General features: G+C 37.0%; 1 protein-coding gene across 2 annotated transcripts in view; it reads left to right on the top strand.

Moving 5' to 3' along the window:
• The window catches only part of LOC150105499 (prostatic acid phosphatase-like), a 381,909-nt gene that overhangs the window by 69,479 nt on the left and 290,611 nt on the right, over window positions 1-21,819 (top strand). For both annotated transcript variants that reach the window (XM_090394218.1, XM_090394219.1), the window contains exon 3: window positions 11,540-11,620. In XM_090394218.1, the coding sequence (XP_090250344.1) occupies window positions 11,540-11,620 (81 nt within the window). The remainder of the gene's footprint in view (window positions 1-11,539; window positions 11,621-21,819) is intronic.

A 21,819-nucleotide genomic window follows, 5' to 3' on the forward strand; every position in this document is an offset into this window, starting at 1 on the left:
AGAAGACGAGAGGATGGAAACAGTAGTAGGAGAGACAGAATGAGAGAGGGATATGGAAGTGCTAGAAGTGGAGAAAATGGAAACAGTAGGAGAGAGGGAATGAGAGAGATCTATGGGAGTGCTAGAAGAGGAGAGAATGGAAACAGTAGAAGAGAGAGGTATGGGAATGAAAGAAGAGGGAGAGAATGGAAACAATAGGAGCGAGGGAATGGTAAGAGGTATAATGTATGGTGACTCAATGATCTGTGGTGTTCAAGATAGGATGTGTGAGGAGTGTTTGCCAGGAGGAACAATAGAAAGGGTGGCTATGGCAATTAAGAGAGGTGAAAGGGTGGATGAGATGATTGTGATGGTAGGAACGAATGACTTGAGTGGTAATGTAAGTCGGGCAGCGAGAGATATGAGATTTTTGCTTGAGACTGTACGGAAGAAGACAGAGAGAGGAAAAATAGTGTGCGTGTTGCCTAGGTATGATAATGATGAGCTGAGCAGAAGAGCGGTGATATTGAATGGCATAATAGCGAGAATGTGTGACAAGAGAGGACTGGTATATGTGGATGCTTGGAGTGCGTTTGAGGAAAGAGAGGAATTGTGTGCGAGAGACCGTTTATATTTGAATGAGGAAGGACGTAGGCATCTGGAGAGATTGCTGTTCTGAACGAGTCAGTGTGTCCCAGGGAGGATGATAGCAGGAGTGGCCTCTTGTGGGAATGGATACTTGGGAGAAGGGAGACAATGTCGGGTAACACTGAGCCCAGTGGAGTCTAGAAGGGATAATGCTGGGTATAGAAACAATGGCATTTATATGCTTTATACTAATGCCAGGAGTATCCGGAATAAGGGAGAGGAATTGGTGGCGCAGATAGCATCAGCCTGGCCAAAAATTATTGCGATCACTGAGACGTGGTTGACAGAAGGGGATATAACAACAGGAATAGAAGTCGCTGGATATAGCATTTTTCGTCAGGATAGGAGGGGAAAGCGTGGTGGTGGGGTACTGCTTATGATAAGTGATGACCTATGTCCTCTAAGAATGGAGAATTTGGAAGGAAGTGAGACAAATGATTTTGAGAGCGTATGGTGTGAGGTAGAGGTAGGCAAGACAGGATATTTAGTGGGGTGTTGCTACAGACCCAGGAGCACAGAGCATGGGGACCAAGAGATGTTTAGACAGCTAAGTTTGGCAAGAGCAAGAAGAATGATTGTTATGGGAGATTTTAACTTCACTAGTATAAATTGGAAAGAGGAAGATGCATGTAGCAATAGGGGAATGGAATTTCTAGAATTCTTGAGGGACAAATGCCTTAGGCAACATGTAACAGAGGGAACAAGAGGTTCAAGAGTTTTGGATTTGGTTATAGCATCAGAAGATTTGATAATAACTGAGTTGACGTCTCTCCCACCATTTGGAAAGAGTGACCATATGGTGTTGATTTGGAAAATGAATAGACATGCAGGAGTATCAAAGAGACGGGAACTTATGTGGAATTATAAGGCAGGTGATTATAATAGTCTTAGACGTCAACATAAGGAAGTTTCATGGAGGGAGGAATTGGAAGGCCGGGATATCACTAGTGCGTGGGAAATTGTGAAAGAATATTTGTTATCAGCAATGGTAAGTTGTATACCACGAATGAAGAAGAGGACGCAATTTGGAGTAAAGTGGATGAGAAACATTATTAAACAGGAATTGCATGCGAAAAAGAGGCTATGGAAGAGATATAAGGAGACAGGTGAAGAGATGCATGAGGAATATAAGACACAGGCCAGAAGAGTGACTAGTGTGGTAAGGAAAGCGAAACTGGAATATGAGAAGAGATTGGCCCTAAGATCCAAAGAAAATCCTAGGAAATTTTTTAGCTATGTGGCCAGTAGGAGGAGAAATGACTGTGGAAGAATGATATTGTGGGATAAAAATGGGAATAGAGTGACTGATGCAGAGGACATAGTGGAATTCTTCAATCAACACTTTATTGGAGTATTTCATCCTAGAGGAGTCAGTTTTAATGCTAAGGGATAGGACTGGTTCGAGGTCTGGAGGTACAGGAGGAGAGTGTGTTTCAGATACTGAGTACTCTGGATGTCAGTAAAGCTGTGGGACTGGATGGTATTTCACCACGAGTTTTGAGAGAATGTGCTAGGGAATTGACAGTGCCTTTATCGTGGCTTTTCAATGAAAGTCTGGCTTTGGCAAAGGTGCCCAGGGAATGGAAGGAAGGTAAGATAATGCCATTGCATAAGGGTGGTAACAGACTGGAAGTGTCTAATTATAGGCCAGTCTGTGTGTCATCAGTAGTTGTTAAGATCTTGGAGAAAGTAGTGAGGGACCGTATACAGCATTGGGCAGATGAGGGTAATGTTATCTGTGAGAATCAACATGGATTTGTGAAAGGATGCTCTTGTTTTAGCAATAGGCTAGCCTTTTATAATAAAGTTACAAGAACATTAGATGAGGGAAAGGCATATACTGCAATTTTCTTAGACTTGGCAAAGGCATTTGACAGGGTGCCACATAATAAGCTGATATTTAAGTTGCAGCACATGGGTCTGGATGTCAGATTGATCAACTGGATTCAGGATTGGCTATCTGATAGGTATCAGAGAGTTGTGTATGGTGGAGCAGTTTCAAGGAGGCAGAGCATTACAAGTGGGGCCCTACAGGGCTCAGTACTGGGACCTATATTGTTTAACCTTTATATCAATGACATTGCCAGTGAATTGCAAGGGGATATTCAGTTGTTTGCGGATGATGCGAAGCTGGGAAGGATTATTGGTAATAGTGCAGATGTGGTAGCCCTGCAAGAGGATTTAAATAAGCTAGATAGATGGGCAAATGAATGGGGGTGTCAGTTTAATGCAGCAAAATGTAAGGTCTTGAGGTTTGGGAAACATCGATGGGATGCTGCATACTCTATGGGAGGAGTTATACTGGAGGAAGTAGGGGAGACAAGAGATCTGGGGTTGATGATTGATAGAAACCTGAAGTTTAGGGGACATATTGCAAAGGTGGTGAAGGTAACACAGAGGATTGCTGCTATTATGAGAAGGACACTGACCTGCAGAGATATGAGGGTTATCATTCCGTTGTATAAGTCTCTGATCAGACCACACTTGGACTATTGTTCTCAGATTTGGACCCCAGGATTTGAAGGGGATAAATTAACTGTGGAAGGGATACAAAGACGGATGACAAAGATGGTTTCAGGACTGTATAAGGATAGTTATGAGGATTGGCTGAGAGAATGTGGACTGCAGAGTTTGGTGGATAGAAGAAAGAGTAGTGATATGATTGAGACTTTTAAACTGTTGAGAGGTGGTTACAGGGTTGACACTGGGGAGTTCTTTCGCTTGGTTGAACAGCGGAAAGGAGTGATGACAAAAGGCCATCCCTGGAAGTTACGAAAGGAAACTGTGAGCAAGAGGGTAAGGAGTGGTTTCTTTGTATGGAGGGTGGTTGAGCCGTGGAATGCATTGCCTGATGGAGTGGTGGGAGCGAGAACGGTCAGTGAGTTTAAAGAGTGGTATGATAGACTTTGTGTTTCTCAAGGGGGGGGGGGGACTCCCCTCGATGAGTCTTGACAGACTTTATGTCTTAGGAAGGACCTCCCTCGATGAGTCTTTTGATTCCTTGGAGGCCTGAATAATAATAATAATAATAATAATAATACAGTGGCTCCACTGCATAGTTCAGAAGTCCTGGACAGAGGGACGAATTCCAGATGATTGGAGTAAAGGTCTCATTGTACCTACATATAAAAAGGGAAATAAAACTGAATGTGAGAATTATCCTGGTAAGATTTATGCAAGTATACTTGAGAAATGGTTGAGAAGGATTGTAGACGAAAAGCTTGTTGAAGAATAAGCTGGATTCAGCCAAAAAGAGGCTGTCAGGATCTGATTTTCATTTTGCGACAGATAGTTAGAAAACATGGGAATATGACAAGATGCCAAGAGAGAAGCTATTCAAAACTACAGTTATATGGTGTCGAAGGGACATTATACCTAGCAATGCTTAGTCTTTGTTTGAGTTGTAAGTCAGTGGTTAGAATTGATGTACAGGAAGATGGTTTAATGTTAAATCTGGTGTCAGAGAAGGATATACATTATCCTCTCTGTTATTCATCATCTATATGGATCACATTATAAAGGAAAGTGGCATTAAACTGAATATCAGAATTGGGGATGTTAATCTCAGCTCTTTGCTTTATGCAGATGATGTTATACTTCTAAATAAATCTGCTACAAGTCTGCAAGATTCCCTTACTATATTGAATAACTGTTGTAATAGATATGGTATGAAGGTCAGCAACAAAGGACAAATGAAAATAATAAGGACTGAAAATATCAACTGCATTGTGAATGGAGAACCTATAGATAAAGTAAAACATTTCAGCTACTTAGGAACGATTTTTAGTGAAGATGGCAAATTAAATATGGAAATAGACAACAAAATCAACAAAGCTGGTATGGTAGGAAGTCAACTGAATAAATTTATATGGAATAAGAGAGAAATTAGCCAAAACACTAAATTAGCTGTATACAAGACAGTGTTCAAACCAAATTTAACTTATGGATATAAGAGCTGGGTCAGAGGTAAAACGCTTGACCAAAGACTGGAGACTGCAGATATGAGAGTCCTGAGAAGATTAGGGGCATGAACTGATGGCATCAATGGCAATACCACATTAAAAACGAGGATATTAGGAAAGAACTTAACATTGTCAGCATCCAGGAATGCATTAGCAGAGCTAATCTCAGGTGGTATGGTGAATTAAACAGAATATTATTGTTATTATTAAACAAGACCTCATGGAGTCAAAGACTCATCTAGGAGGTCCTATTATCTCACACACATCTCATCATACCGTGTCTTAAACACATTCAAACTCCTTGCAGACACCACACTCTCAGGCAAGGGATTCCAATCACTCACAACTCTGCACGAAAAAAATCTGCCTCTCACTTCCCTACTCACACCCTTTTATACAGTTTCCAGGGATGACCTCTGGTTCTCCCCTGATCTCCCACTATTCTCTGTAGAACTTCTCCACCATTGATCTTATAACAACCCCTTACCAACTTGTAGGTCTCTATCATATCTTCCTTCTCTCCACTAGACTCTGCAAATTACATCTTTTCAATCTTTCCTCATACTCGACATTCCAGAGGTCAGAAACTACCTTAGTCAGTCGCCTTTGGACCCTTTCCAACATCTCTTCATCCTTCTGAAAACCAGGTGACCAAATCTGGGCACAATAGATTATTTCCATGTGTGGCCTAATCAAAGCCTTATACAATGGGATAAGAATCTCCCTACTTCTACACGTCAGTGTCCTCCGCATCATTCCCAGAGTCTTTGTGTTGTCTTCACAATTTTGGCAATGTGTCCCCTAAATTTTAGATCCTTATCCACTATCACCCCCAGATCTCTTATTTCCTCTACTTCCAACAATATATTCTCACCAAGCATAAATTCTGCATCCCATCTTTGTTTTCCAAATTTTAAAACCTTACATTTTGCAACATTGAACTCATATCTCCATTTGCTTGCCCAATCACTCAATTTATTCAAGTCTTCTTGCAAGGCCACAACATCTTCACTACTCTTTATGGTTCGTCCCAACTTTGCATCATCTGCAAACAACTGAATATCTCCATCCAAATCTTCGCCAATATCATTAATATACAAGTTAAATAGTAATGGCCCTAAAACAGACCCCTGAGGCACTCCACTAGTGACTTTCCTTTTCCTGGATATTGCACAATGAGAGGAAAGATTAGCAAAACAAGTGTTCTCTGCCAGATTGGCAGGAAAAAAGACCCAGATAAAGACCAAGATATAAGTGGATTAATATGGTGAAAAGTGCCTTAGATGATACAAATATAAGATCTGATAATGTTGGAGTCTTGGAAGGTAACAGACTGATTTGGAGAAAAATTGTAGATAGGAAATTCATGTAGTACTATCATATCCTGTACGCCCCTTGAAGGTACTTGGCAGGAATTTGATGATGATGAACAGTTGCTTTCTTTCACTCTATTCTTAGTAGGGAGCATCTAATACATGGTTTATCACATCTAGACTTGTTGTCATAGTAGTAGTAATATTTTTTATGTTCATCAAGACAATTATAGTTGACAATTCAGTTTACTTTGATCAGGTTGACCAAAGTAAACTAAATTGAGCATGTGTACTATAGTTCCATAGTATACATTCAAAATAAAAAAGTACATGTACTCGTCAACATATGTAAGTAGATTGTTCTGCAACTCTTTACACAAGTTGAAATTACATAAGTCAGATTTTCCCACTCTTCTCCCAACCATTCATAACGGACTTGGTCATGTCAAACACATATGCAAAAAAATAAACATGTCATGCAATGCAGAAATATTAAATAGTAAAAAAAAAATTATAAGCATCCTGTATTAAATACTTAAATGCATAAAAGATACACACATTTTGCACAATATCCATTTGGAAAATTTTTAAACACTGAACACACCAATTGTATTTTACAATTTGACAATTTGAAAGCCAGCACAACTTTTAAAACGTGCAACAAACCATTGCCTGCAGCAAACAATTGTGTTCCTTCATGATATTTTCCCATAAGGTCCTCAAAACGTCTTGTCTTAATCTGTATTGTCATAAGGCTCGAAGGAACACATTTCTGGATTTAGTCTTCCATTCATATTGGAAACACATTTTCCAGCTCCATTAGTGCTGCTTCACGTTTTTTTTTGTTATTGTGGTTGTTTTCATGCTGGCTGTTACTTTAATGTGTTCTTTTATATGCACGCCATTTTTTACTATGGTATCTATTGCCAATACTGCAAGACCAAGTTCACATGCTATACCTGATAAGCTTCGTCCACCTTCATATTTCTTTATTATCTTTAATTCGATTGAAGTACATTTGCAAGATGGTTCAAGTTTTGATTCAAGGGCATGTTTACCACTGGCCATTGTGAATAATATTTAGAAAAAATACCAAACGCATGAGAATAAGCACAACACTATATAGGTGCGTTCACAGCAAGAGGCATGCGGGAACTAGGATGATGAATAATGTGGAGCTGTGTTAATTTCTTATAAGTACAGATTTACGTATCTTCAATTTACATATCTTAGGGTCCGTCTGTAATCATAATCCTTAATGATTATAATTTTTTTGTTGTTGTTGTTGTGTTTAAGGTAAAGATTTAAATAGTAATACTCCCCCCCCCCCTTGAGGGTAAATGTCAGGAATTTGATGATGATAAGTAGTTTATTTCAAAATGAGATCTTCTTGCCATTTTGCTAATTATTTGATAAATCTCTTTTTCACTTGCTTCCTCCAGAATTGTCACTGATAATTTCTGATCTAAAAATTTCAATTTTTTTTTGGAATGCAGGTCATGTTATTTATATATATATATTTATTTATTTATAAAGAGATTTAATGACTAAAACCGAGAATAATCGTAAGGCTTTAATGATATAAAATACTACTAGTTTCGGCTTTTGACAGCCTTCTTCAGGTATCTTCTAAAAATAGGAAACAGCAATAAAAACACTGAAGTTTAAAACTGAGAAGTACAGGAAAAATTGCAGTAAATAATTAACATGAAAAAACGTTGTATTTACATTTAAGTTGTTCTTTCAAACATGGCATTATTTGTTGAGCGCATGCTTACAGACTCTCGTGAACATCCATGGGCGCACCAGTAGTGTCCGTCGCCTGTGTGCAAAATTTTAGTTGGCACCCTATACCCCTTCCCCCAATAAAAAATCGTTTTATAAAAACGTATCAGTGAGTAAAAATGAAATACGAAATATATTAATTTATTGAACAAAAAGCAGAAATTACAAAAAAAATTATAAAAAATATAAACATACAAGAAAGGTACAAAAACAACAAAAATAATTTGGAAAAAAATAAAGTAAATAAATAATAGTAACTTACAAGTATATAAAATAGGAACATATTAAACATTATTGGGTAAAGAAATAGTTAAATAAATATTTAAAGAAAGAAACATCACTTAGTGAATTGAGCTTTCCTAGTTTTCATTAATGAAAATTCTCGAATAATATCATGTATATCAAGTTGATCCAAAATATCTGACTCTATTGATATAATGGCAAGATTTGAAAGTCTGTCTTGTACCATTGCGGCGCGCAAGTAGTTTTTAAAAATTTTAAGTTTAGAAAAGGAACGCTCCGCAGATGCTACAGATACCAGTAATGACAAAAAAATCCGAAGAGCAATTGTAAAGTTTGAATAAATATACTGAATTATCTCATATATATTGTTTTTAAAATTAGAAATAAATGGTTGACAGTGTAAAATTTCTTTGCATAAATCGTCAGTGTCAATGTGTGAATGATTCTCATGTGTTAATTTTTATCGTAACTTTTTACAAGATAATAAATATTCTTTATTTTGTGAAGTACTTAACAAATACAAAAACTGAAATGAATTTATACATTCTTTTAATAAAGTAAATCTTTCCTACAAAGTTTGTAATGTTTGATCTATTATGGAGAGAAAAAAAATTACTTTAAATGAAATTTCAGGATCCACTATATTTTTATGTTCGTAATCAAATTGTGTTTTTTTATGTCGCCTTAGTGGTCTACTACTACAAAATACAGAAACTGCATCAAATTTTGCTGCAATTAATTTTGAGCTTTCTACAATTTCTTTGAAAGTTTCATCAGACCTATAATCATTTAAAGATTGATTTAGATCATTCAATGCATCTAAAGCAAGTTGGAGATTCATAGATGTAGACTGAAGTATTTTGCTGACAAAATTCACTTTATTTAAAATATCATACCAAATCTTTGGTGCCTTTACTATCCTGGCGCCTGTGTGCGTTGCACATATGGCTGGCATGCCCCTGTGAATGTCAGTACTGAACAACAGCAGAGTGGCTATCAAGGATGGTTTAGCTCAAATTGTTATTTAAATGGTCACGATTAAGGATGATTTCTCTGGACTCCACAATTTTTCTTTCAAACTCATCAACCTAGTGTTCATCATAGGATTGTTCGAGAAAAGAACATGACTAGACAAGGCACTGGCATGTGTTCTTTTGTAAGAGATGTCTCTCATGTGTTCCTCCATATGTAATTCAATAGATTTATTTGTTTAACCGAAATAAGGGATATTACAGTCACACCATATCTTATATACACCAAGATATTTCAGATTATGATGATGAGGCTTTGGATGGCTTACTAGCAAGCGGATTTTTGGAAGTGTAGTGAATTAGGTCCTGATGGTGTACTTCTTAAGAACTTTAGCTAATTTTTTGGAAACTGAACTGATATATGGGATAGAGATGTTACCCTTAAAGTTGGTTATTTCTTCAGTGCGGTGGCTAGGAGGATTTAGAAGAAATTTTTTAATGGTTTTATCAGAATATCTATTTTGTCTAAAGACGTGAGAGGTAATTAATTTATTTTTGAAGTTCATCTGGATCATTCAGAAGAGAGCGTGCTCTAGACCCAAGGTAGAAATAGTTCCAAGTTTTTGTGGAGAAAAATGATGGGACTGACTGTGAAGATATCTTAATTTGTGAAGAATTAGTTTACGTAGGTTTTCTATACATTGAGATTCTAAATTTTCCAGAGCAGCGTGAAAGTTTTATATCCAGGAATGGTAGGGAATTGTCATATTCAAGTTCAACTGTGAATTTTATATTAGGATGCTGATTATTGAGATGATTAAGAAAATCCATGAGAGAGTTGTGGCCGTGACTCCAAATAATAAAAATGTCATCTACATAGAGTTTCCAAAGTTTTGGTTTAAACGAGAAGGATGATATAGCTTTTGTTTCAAAATTCTCCAAGTAAATGTTCGCAAGAATAGGAGATAAAGGGTTGCCCATCACTAGATGTTGGTTCTGTTTGTAGATGGTGTCTTGATATCGGAAGTAACCAGACTTAATGCAGTGGGTCAGTAAAGCAAACATTTTTTGGATAATTTGTTGTTTAGTAATATTAGCACTTCTTCTGTAGGGACATTTGTAAATAAGGAAACTATGTCAAAACTTGCTATTATGTCATTCTCGTTGATAGTTATATCTTTAATCTGTGATATAAAGTCCATGGTATTGTTGACGAAGGATGAAGACTTATTAGAAAAACACTTGAGGTATTTAGAAGTTGTTTAGAAAGCTTGTAAGTCGGAGAATCAATACCGTCCACGATTGGACGAAGAGGGATATTTTCCTTGTGGATTTTTGGAACTCCATAAATACGTGGGATAAGTGGATGAAGAGAGCGTAGAGAAAGCTGAATGTTGCTAGATAGTTCAGTTGTTGTCTTCAATAAATTGTTTGTGCAGTTTTGTAGTTCCCGTGTTGGATCTTCGTGTAGTATTTAAATAAGTATTATTTTCAGGTAATTGAAGCATCTTACTATTCTTCTGAATCGAGGAAGGACTACTGTAGCATTGCCTTTATCAGCCAGTAATATTATTACATCTCTGTTGTTTTTTAGGCTTTTTATAGCCTGTCGTTCAGCTGAAGAAATGTTATCTGTTGGAGGTTTTGCATTATTAATGAATATGGATTCAATATATAGAAGTTTAGCATGAATGACCCAGATGAACTTCAAAAAGAAATTAATTACCTCTCACATGTCTTTAGACAAAATGGATATTCTGATAAAACCATTAAAAAATTTCTTCTAAATCCTCCTAGCCACCGCACTGAAGAAATAACCAACTTCAAGGGTAACATCTTCATCCCATACATCAATTCAGTTTCCAAAAAATTAGCTAAAGTTCTTAGGAAGTACAACATCAGGACCTTCCAAAAATTCGCTTGCTAGTAAGCCATCCAAAGCCTCATCATCATAATCTCAGATATTTGGCATATATAAGATATGGTGGGATTGTAATATCCCTTATTTTGGTCAAACAAATAAATCTATTGAATTATGTATGGAGGAACACAAGAGAGACATCTCTTACAAAAGAACATATGCCAGTGCCTTGTCTAGTCATGTTCTTTTCTCGAACGATCCTGATGATTAACACCAGGGTCATCATTCAGTCTGCTGGGATAGATCCGAAAACATCTTTCGTTGCCATGATGAGTTTGAAAGAAAAATTGTGGAGTCCAGAGAAATCATCCTTAATTGTGAACATTTAAATAACAATTTGAGCTACAACATCCCTGATAGCCACTCTGCTGTTGTTCAGTATTGGCGTTCACGACAGTCTGTAAGCACGCACTCAACAAACAATGTCACGTTTGAAAGAACAACTTAAATGTAAATACAATGTTTTTTCATGTCAATTATGTACTGTAATTTTTCCTGTGCTTCTCAGTTTTAAACTTCAGTGTTTTTATTGCTGTTTCTTATTTTTAGAAGACACTGGAAGAAGGCTGTCAAAAGCCGAAACTAGTAGTATTTTATATCATTAAAGCCTTACAATTATTCTCGGTTTTAGTCATTAAATCTCTTTATAAAAATGTGTCAAAACAATCAGGTCAATGTTCCTGAACGCATATATATATATGATTTTTTTTTTTTTAGATTGGTAGACAGCAACACTATGTCGTAGGTTCATACTTGAGAGTCCGCTATTCAGATTTTCTCACTAATAATCCCCGTTTGGTAAGTTTTTAAGTAACTGAATGAAATATAATTTTATTTTATTGGAAACATTTTTGTTCCTTAGTCATCTATTTATATAATATTAATTATGATATGCAAAGATTCAGATGATTTCTTTATAAAAGTCTTAGGAAATAGAATCATTCCTGATAAGAACATCAAGATTAATGGGACATGTACAAATTGCAGTCCATCATTCTAATTGATTCCATTTTTCATACAGTTTGGCTGTAGAATCACACTTATGATTCTTCAACTAATTTTGTGACATTATATGAAGTATAATAGTTTAAGCACTTTATCTCTCTTAGATTTACTAAGAAAAATAAATCAGTAAAATCAGTTCTCAAAAGTTATCTTACATGCAATAATGTAAAAACAGACCCATTATATTAAAAAAAATAATGAATATAATAAGTAAATAAGGCCTGTGTGTGTAGCTCAGTGGAAGTGGCATTTGTTTCCTCAGTACTAGGCTGTCCAAAGAAAGGTCTAGGTTCAATTTTAGTTTTTGACTAGAACTTTTTCTGAGCCTTTTTACAACTGGTTCCGAGTTAGTCAATATCTGACATGGGCAAGTAGGTTTTTACTCCTGGAAGTTAAGTTTTTTTTGTCTCATAAACTCATGAAAATCAACTGTAGGACATGTACACTATTACAGACAATAACACATCATGTTAGGGATCACAAGATGGCAACACTTGTCAGTCATCTGTTCATTAGATGCCACTTATAGTTTTCTTTGATTAGAAAGTTCAGGCCTTACTTCTCAAGCTATCAACAACATACACAGAGCTCAGTGGAAACAAACAAAGATACTGCACTACAATAGGTTTAAATTTGATTGTCTATTTCTTGAATTGAAGCCCTATGCCACTGACTCAATCTTAATCAAGCAGACTGGAGACAGAGAGTAGTAGAGTAGGTGCCCTCCCTCGATGAGTCTTTAGACTCCTTGGCGGTGTCATGAAAATTTTTTTTTTTAATTATGCTTTTTTCCCTGGAACTTTAATAACTTTAATAGTGTTTCATCCTCCTACTTTCTGGTGGCTCAGCTGCGACTGAGAGACCTGGAAGTATGCTCATATTATATGACTCATTCTTGTGTTCATATTTTAAATGTTGTAGCCAATTCTTCTGCTTTCTCCCTGAATGATGCTCATGTTATATTGAACAAAACATACAGGAACCTGTAATAAATTCTAGTTTCCTTTACATGGGTAAAACTATTATTTAAAAAATAGTATTCTTAATAATTATTATTATACTGAAGTGCCATTGAATTAGGAATAGCTACCTAGTAACATGTTGGATCCCTTCTTGCCCTGATAATAGCCCCCCCCCCACACACACACCGAAGCAAGAACTTCACAAGCTTGCAAAAATGTTTCACAGGTATGGTGACCTATGCATCCTCCAGAGCTGTCCACAATTCGCTCAAGTTCAGTGGCGATGGGACATGGGCCCAAACACTCTATTTGATGGTATCCCAAATCTTTTCAATGGCATTTAAATCGCAACTTCTAAGTGGTGCCTTTATTATTTCAAGTCAATAGAATGCTCAATCAGAATAGGGGTGCTTAAGGGTCAAAGCTATATAACTGAGAGGAGACCTCCATATAGCCTTTAAAGGAATGCAGAGAACGACCAGGGCTTCTGACCTAATGGCCTAATGCACCACAAGAAGGTGCACCCTGTTAGGTATCTACCTGGATACTGAACGAACAAGGATGGTCTGGTAATTTGGGATTTAGCCAATCAAACTGTATTCTTATTGGCTTAAACCAAAACATAAAATGATGGTACAAGACAAAATTTCATGCTGGCTGAGGCATCACCTGGTTAAACAAGGTCCCCATTGTTTTTGCCAGGGAACCAGGGCAAACAGCGAAAAGTCAGCTATTGGAACAAATCCTAAAACCTACCACAACTCAGCATCACCAGAGTTCAAGATCGGCACTATCAACATAAGAAGCCTGAATAGCAAACAAATGGAGCTAGCTGAGGCATTTGATAAGTACCAGATCGACATGATAGGGGTGACTGAAACAAAAAAGACAAACACTGGTGAGATCTTTCTGAGCAATAAATACAAAATGTTATATTCAGGCAATGCCAATCAAGGAAAAGGAGTAGCAACCATAGTATTCAACACGAAATATGAGGCTAATCTTCATGAATGGAAGGCAGTCTCAAGTAGAGTGATGTGGGCAAATATCAGAATGGGAAACTGGACAATGAGACTTATTTGTGCCTATGGTCCCACAGAAGGTTCTACTCAAGTAGAAGTGGAGGAATTTTTTGAGACTTTAGAGGAAGCAATTGACACAATGAAAAAGGAAAATTTGGTCCTTGTTGGGTATCTAAATAGCAGAGTAGGAAATGATTGTCAGACATACAAAAATATTTTGGAAAAATTTCAAGAAAAGAGCAAATCTAATTATAATGAAAATACCTGTTGGATTTTTGCTCAGGATATGGACTGGTTATTATTAACACAATCTTCCAACATAAAAATGTACAGAAATTCACATAGAGAGAAGAGGCAAGGAATAAGAAAAGTCTCATTGACTATGTTATTGTTGATAGTGATTATTATTATTATTACCCAAGACCCCATGGAGTCAAAGACTCATCTAGGAGGTCCTTTTATCATTCACACAGCTCATCATACCGTGCTTTAAATACACTCAAATTTTCTGCAGACACCACACCCTCAGGCAAGGCATTCCAATCATTCACAACTCTGCATGAAAAAAACCTGTTTCTCACTCCCCTACTCACACCCTATTTATACAGTTTTCAGGGATGACCTCTGGTTCTCCCCTGATCTCTCACTTTTCTGTAGAACCTCTCCAGCATTGATCCTATAACAACCCATTACTAACTTGGGGAGATATGATAGGGCTCTATCATATCTCTCTTCTTCCTCCTGTACACCAGACTCTGCAAGTTGCATCTTCTCAATGTTCCCTCATACTTAACATTCCAGAGGTTAGAAACTACCTTAGTCAGTCGCCTCTGGATCCTTTCCAACATCTCTTCGTCCTTCTGAATGATGTGTTCTACCTTGTGCAGCACACCATAGTGTACAGAGGATTTGAAATTGGAAGTGATCACCATTTGGTCTTGAGCAGGATAAAACTGAATTGCATATTGAAAAGAAGAACATGTAAGAAAGTTTTAAAGCAAATTAAAGCTGAGCAGCTCTCAGATGTGAACTGCTAAAATACACAAACATTATTCAAGAAAAAATGAAAGAGTTTGAGAACAGGAACCAAACCTTGGAGATTCAGTGGTAGGCACTGAAGACAATACTAATTGATTCAGCCATGTGGTGAGGTTGTCTGTGGATAGAAAAATCAGAACTCCATGGTGGACACAGGAAGTTAAAGAGGCAGTGAAAGAAAAGAAGAAAGCATATCAGAAGTTCCTGGCAAATAAGTCAGCTTGTGCTCTTAGAGAATACTGAGAAAAATGTAAGAAAACTAAACACTGTGTAAAACTAACTAAACAAAAGTCATGGGAAGACTTTGGTAACACAGAAAATAATTATCAAGAAGTGGCAAGATATTCTGGAGGTTGTTGAAGAAGCTCTGAAATGGAGGTAAGAGTGGTGTAAAAGGAATTAGGGATGATAAAGGTGACATTTAAACTGGAGAAAACAATATCCTTGAAGTATGGAGTAATTACTTTGAAAAATTGCTAAATGAAACAAGCGGTGATGACAGCACGGTGGTAAAAAACACTGACCAGACATGCAGTCGGGAATACATATCCATACTTGAAGTAGAAAAAGCCATCAAAAGCCTGAAATATGGAAAGACAGCAGGAGCAGATGATATTCGAACAGAAATGCTCAAGTATGGAGGTGTATAAGTCTTACAGTGGTTACACTGCATAGTTCAGAAGGCCTGGACAGAGGGATGAATTCCAGATGATTGGAGTAGAGCTCTCATAGTACCCATATATTAAAAGTGAAATAAAACTGAATGAGAATTACAGAGGTATTTCTCTGCTGAGTGTTGCTGGTAAGATATATGCAAGTATACTTGAGAAATGGTTGAGAAGGATTGTAGAAGAAAAGTTTGGTGAAGAATAAGCTGGATTCAGGCCAAATAGAGGCTGTCAGGATCAGATTTTCACTTTATGGTAAATAGTTGATAAATCATGGGAATATAACAAAGATCTGGAAAGACATATGACAAGGTGCCAAGAGAGAAGCTATTTAAAACACTACAATTATATACCAATGGGGCATTATATCTAGCAATACTTAGTCTTGATTTGAGTTGTGAGTCAGCAGTTAGAATTGAAGAAAGTGCAGGAAGATGGTTTAATGTTAAATCTGGTGTCAGACAAGGATGTACATTATCCCATCTGTTATTCGTTATCTATATGGATCACATTATAAAGGAAAGTGGCATTAAACTGAATATCAGAATTGGAGATGTTAATCTCAGCTCTTTGCTTTGTGCGGATGATGTTATACTTCTAAATAAATCTGCTACAAGTCTGCAAGATTCCCTGACTAAATTGAATAACTCTTGTAATAGATTTGGTATGAAAGTCAGCAATAACGAGACAAAGACAATGAAAATAAGCAGAAGCATTGAAAATATCAAGTGCATTGTGAATGGAGAACCTATAGAACAAGTGAAACATTTCAACTACTTAAGCATGATTTTTAGTGAAGATGTTAAATTAAATATGGAAATAGACAACAGAATCAACAAAGCTAGTATGGTAGGCAGTCAACTTAATAAATTTATATGGAAGAGAGAGAAATTAGCCAAAACACTAAATTAGCTGTATACAAGACAGTATTCAAACCTATTTTAACTTATGGATCTGAGAGCTGAGTCAGAAGTAAAACACTTGACCAAAGACTAGAGACCACAGATATGAGAGTCCTGAGAAAGATTAGGGGCATGAACAGATGGCATCAATGGCAATATCATATTAAAAATGAGGATATGAGGAAAGCACTTGACATTGTCAGCATCCAGGAAAGCGTTAGCAGAGCTAATCTCAGGTGGTATGGTGAATTAAACAGAATAGGAGAGGAAAGATTAGCAAAACAATTGTTCTCTGCCAGATTTGCAAGAAAAAGACCCAGAGGAAGGGCAAGATATAGGTGAATTGATACGTAAAAAGTGCCTTAGAAGATAGAAAGAAATATAAGATCTGATAATGTTGGAGTCTTGACAAGTAACAAACTGATTTGGAGGAACATTGTAGATAGGAAGTTAGTAATGATGTAAATTTTTCATGTAGTACTATCATATCCTGTACACCCCTTGAGGTAAGATATATATATATCAGGAATTTGATGATGATGATAGAATTAGAATGCTCCTGGAACCAAGCAGTTGTCTTACTGATAGTCTCCATTGAGATGCATTATGGATAGAAACGAGTGTGACTGGTTAGCCACGAGTCCACATAGCAGGATGCATTGAGAGTTTTTGGTATACATACCAAAGGTCCCAAAGACGTTCAACTGTAGACACCCCAGGCCATCACTTAGCCACCACCACCACCAACAACAACAACTTGTACTTCCTTCCCAACATGCAGGATGCATGGTTTCATGGGGTTGCCACTGATATCCTCAATCTCCTATCAGCACTGTGAAGTTCAAATCTTGATTCATCATACCAGGCTACACATCACCCATTTTCAATCATCCAGTTTTGATGATCTTTAGCCCAGGCAAGACATTCAGTCCAGTGTTGTGCCATTAGAAGTGGCACAACAATCTTTTCAGTATTATTTACAAAACTGTAAATCTTGTAGATTTACAGCTCCTGAAGCCGAGCCAGTGAAGTGAATGTTGCACTGTCCTTGCATTGACTTTCTGGATGGAACCCTCGTTCAGATGGGAGGTGATTTGAGATAATGTCTAGTCCCTTATCAGCATGTATGATGCAAGTCAGATGGCAAAGCCCAAGATCATTCCAGGCTGGTTGCTCTTTGTAGTCTGTCTTGGAGCTTGTTTTTTTTTGCTAGAATTTTAATTTTCCTGGAACACTCTTGAAACTGTTGTACAAGAAAATCCAAGTTCATTGACAATTTTGGAGATCAAGTGACCCATCTGTCAGGCACTTACAATCTGCCTTCTGTCAAATGCATCTAAATCCTGTGCCTTTCCCATTATGCATCTCACGATGAATGCTTGGAAAGCCAACACTGACAGCTAAGTATAACCACAGATTTGGCCATGCATGTGCATAAATGCAGGAGTTGAAGTACAGAATTTGCATAGGGTCTCCTATCCCTAATTCAATATCACGTCAGTGTATAATCGCAAGTGAAAAAAATCTTTTCAGTATTCTTTTTATTTCAATAAAAATTTAAGAAAGCAAGCTGTGTAAAAGCAGCTAAAAGTCATGGGAGGACTTTAGTAAGAATACAGAAGACAAATATCAGGAAGGGGAAAAATGTGCTGGAGGAAAGAGTACTGTAAAAGGTGATAATAAAGGTGGTATGAAAACTGAAAATGTTCTAAATGTCTGAAGTAATTATTTTGAAAGATTACTGAAAGAAACAAAAAGTGACAGAACTATACCCATTTCCCTGAACTTAAGTAGTGTTTTATTCCTACTCACATAGATGCGACTGAGATACATGGAAGTATGACTTGTTGTGTTCATATTTTAAATGTTGTAGTCAAATCTGTTCAAAGTCAATTTGAACAGATCTGTTCAAATGATCAAGCCCTAACCACTGAACTAAATCACATCCTTGACACTTTCTCAGCCTATGGCTACCCCCCCCCCCCAAAAGAATCCAAAAAATACTTAAATCAGTTATCCACAACCCACCTCCCCCCCCTTCACAAAAAAGATTACTCTAAATCCATCACCATTCCCTACATCCGAGGCACCTTGGAAAAAATCAACAAAATCCTAAAAAAACATGACTTGGCCACTTGTTACAAACCATATATAAAATTGGCATCCCTTATCCGCTCCACTAAAGACCAACCACTTCCTCTAGCCCTACCTGGTGAATACCAGGTCCCTTGCAGCTGTAAATTGTCCTACTTTGGCCAAACAGGCAGGACAGCAAATATCAGAATCTCAGAACACAAGGATTACATCCGATTTCACCAGTACAGCCACTCTGGGCTTTCAGACCACGCTCTGGATACTCGCCACAGAATAAGGTGGAAGAAAACCACAGTAATACACCGCAGCAAGTTCAAATATGAAAGACTATTCATGGAATCAGCCTCAGCCCTTAGGAACATGCCAAACCTCAACAAATTTGGATGCATGAGACTGCCACAAATTTGGGAAACATTTATCAGAAGAACTTCAGCCCAAAGGCCAAGAACTACCAATATAGCCCGCCAGGGGGGAACCATCAGGACTTTAAGAAAACGGTAGCTTCCTCACTTCGTTTCTCATTTGCTGTTATGTAGTATTTGCGTGCACTTGTCTTTCTATTAAGTTCCCAAGAAGATGGCACCGTGACGCTGCCGAAATATCGGAAAGTATATATTAAAGTTTATTTAATTTATATTTCTAGTGTACGCTGTCAATTCCTTAATTATTAGTTATCATTGTTGCATTTCCATTTTTTCTTTTCTGCATTTACGTAACAAGCTGAATAGGGCTACTGTTTTTTCATCACTCATATAACCTAATGTTATCTTAAATTGAATTATCTTTTAATATGTTATAAGTATGATATTAAAATTTTGTATATGCATTTGTTTTTGGTGGTGTGGAAGAGAAGGCCTGATGGCTTTAACTCCACCAGAATAAATAAATAAAATTTAAAAAATGTTGTGACAATCTAGGAATAGCCTCACATTTATGATGCTTACTTTTTAAGGGCCCAGGAGCTTATTCATTTAGAATTTAATCACTGGATTAATGCTCATGTTACATTGAGTGAAATATATAGGAGTGTTTAATAAATTCTAGTTTCATTTACATGTGTGAAACTATTATTTAAAAAATAGTATTATGTCTACCACGTTTCCATTATTGACTGGTAACTGATATTGTTCTTATTATTTTTCATTAGAGGTCAGCACTAGTCGATACAAAGTCTACTATACTTTTCATCCAATGTTATCCAACTACTCATTCAATGTTTTCACTTTCACTTCTCCCTCAGGCAGTGCATTCCATGTTCCTCTCACTCTCTACACAAAAAAAACATACTACTTACCCTTTTACTCACTACTTCCTTTTGCAACTTCCAGGAAATTCTGTTGTATTTGTTCCTTCCCCTTGATCTACCATATGAAAAATCCCCCCCCCCCATGTTAATCTGATAATAACCCATCAACAGCTTAAATATCTCAACCATTATCCCCTCCCTTTTTTTTTTTTTTTCTCTAACCACCTAACTCTGCAGTGTGCATGCCCTGAACTGTTCTGATATCATTTTTGTTATATGCCTCTGTCCCCCCCCCCCCCCAAGGTTATTTCATCCTCTTTAAATTCTGGGACTAGGTCTGAGCACATAAATCCAGATATGGTCTGATAAAAGGGTGGAGAATCACCATCAGGCCAATATGAAGTCAAAGGGGTCACAAGAGTTCCACTCCCTCACACACAGTTCATCGTACCTTGAGTTAAATGCATTCACTGTCTCTGAACTCATCACACTTTCAGTCATTCATTCCAATCTCACCACTCTTCACACAACCTCCTTAGTGGCGATCATTCTACCATGATCACCGAACAACATCCCTCCCATAATCATTCTTCCTTCTGCTTGCCACGTATTAAAAAAAAAACTCATTATGATTTCTTTTGGCTTCATTTGTTAGCTGCTGTTCATTAATTACACTTTTCTTTTCTACCTTTTTCAAGTGAGTCACCCTGTTTACTTGCTCTTTGTATTCCTCATGTAATGGATCACTGCCACTCATCTTGTATTCCCTCCACAAATGCTTTTTTCTTCCAGATTGCATGTTTCATCTCTTCAGTCATTCATTTTCAAGACTAAATAAGTTACTGCTGTCACTTATTTAGTCTTGAAGCCTTGTTGGAACATGATACCTTTGTAATATATTCATTCATTGCCTCTGCTAGATAATTCCAGAGAAGGTGACCAAGCAGCATTGATTTTCTGCCCATCAAATTCATTTCATGATATAGCTGCAAGCTGCTTTCCAAGTTTGTCATAATCATCTGTCTTATAGTTATACTTTTTTTATGTGATTTCCATACTTGAAAGGTTAAGTTAATTGCAAACCTATAGTACATTTGTACTGTGGGCGGGATAAAGATTTTTTTTCCCATTATTATCAATTTATGTATTTTTTTATATTTTCTATTTATTTTTTGACACAATTTGGAAACCCTGCTCTAGAGACCAAATGTGAAACTTTTTCAAGCCATTTCAGGCATTAAGTGAGACAGTGGTCTTAGACCAAGTGATGAAATTAATCTTCCACCCTAAAGACATTCACAAACATCCATGCCCTCAGCAGGATTCAAACCTATGACTTGTTGGTTGGAGAGTGGGTATGCTATCTATTCGCTGACTATTGCTGACCAGACTGGCAATTTTTCACAAGTCCTGATGTGGCTGACCACCACCTGTGAATATTTGACACTTCATTTACAATGATATTCTCTGATGACATAATCAAATCCAAGACTCTCAATCCTCATGTACCCTTTGTTACATATTGCCTAAGATAATTGTCCTTCAAAAACTCAAAAATTCATTCTCTTTGGTTCCAGACACTGTCTCTTCATTCCAGTGTGTATTATCATAATTGAAATTGCTTAAATGATCATTCTCTTCTTATTAGCCAGAGCAATTTGCCTGTACAATTCCTTCTCATGGCTTTCTTCAATTCCTTTCATTCTGGTAATGCATATTCTGCATTACCAGAATTATATCAGTATCCTACCAAACATTCATTGTGTCCACCTGTATATTCATATTATACTGCTCCAAACTACTGTCGCTATTTGCTACTTTCATCTTAACCTAGATGGGAACAACTCCTCTGCTCTCATCAACAGGGCAGAAAGCCAGTACTCCTGCCTTTCTGCCCTATTTATCTTCACAAAAAAGCTACACATCTCTCCATCTCTATTCCTGTCAGAATGCCATCCTCATCTAACCTTGCCTCACTTATTTCAACACTTTTGGGGTGAATGAATTTTATCAATACTACAATTTTATTCCCCTTATTTTCAGCACTTCTGGCATTCATA

This window comes from Typopeltis vanoorti, chromosome 6 (assembly GCF_054136105.1).
Source record: "Typopeltis vanoorti isolate ZY-2024b chromosome 6, IOZ_Tvanoo_1.0, whole genome shotgun sequence".
Lineage (NCBI taxonomy): Eukaryota > Metazoa > Arthropoda > Arachnida > Uropygi > Thelyphonidae > Typopeltis > Typopeltis vanoorti.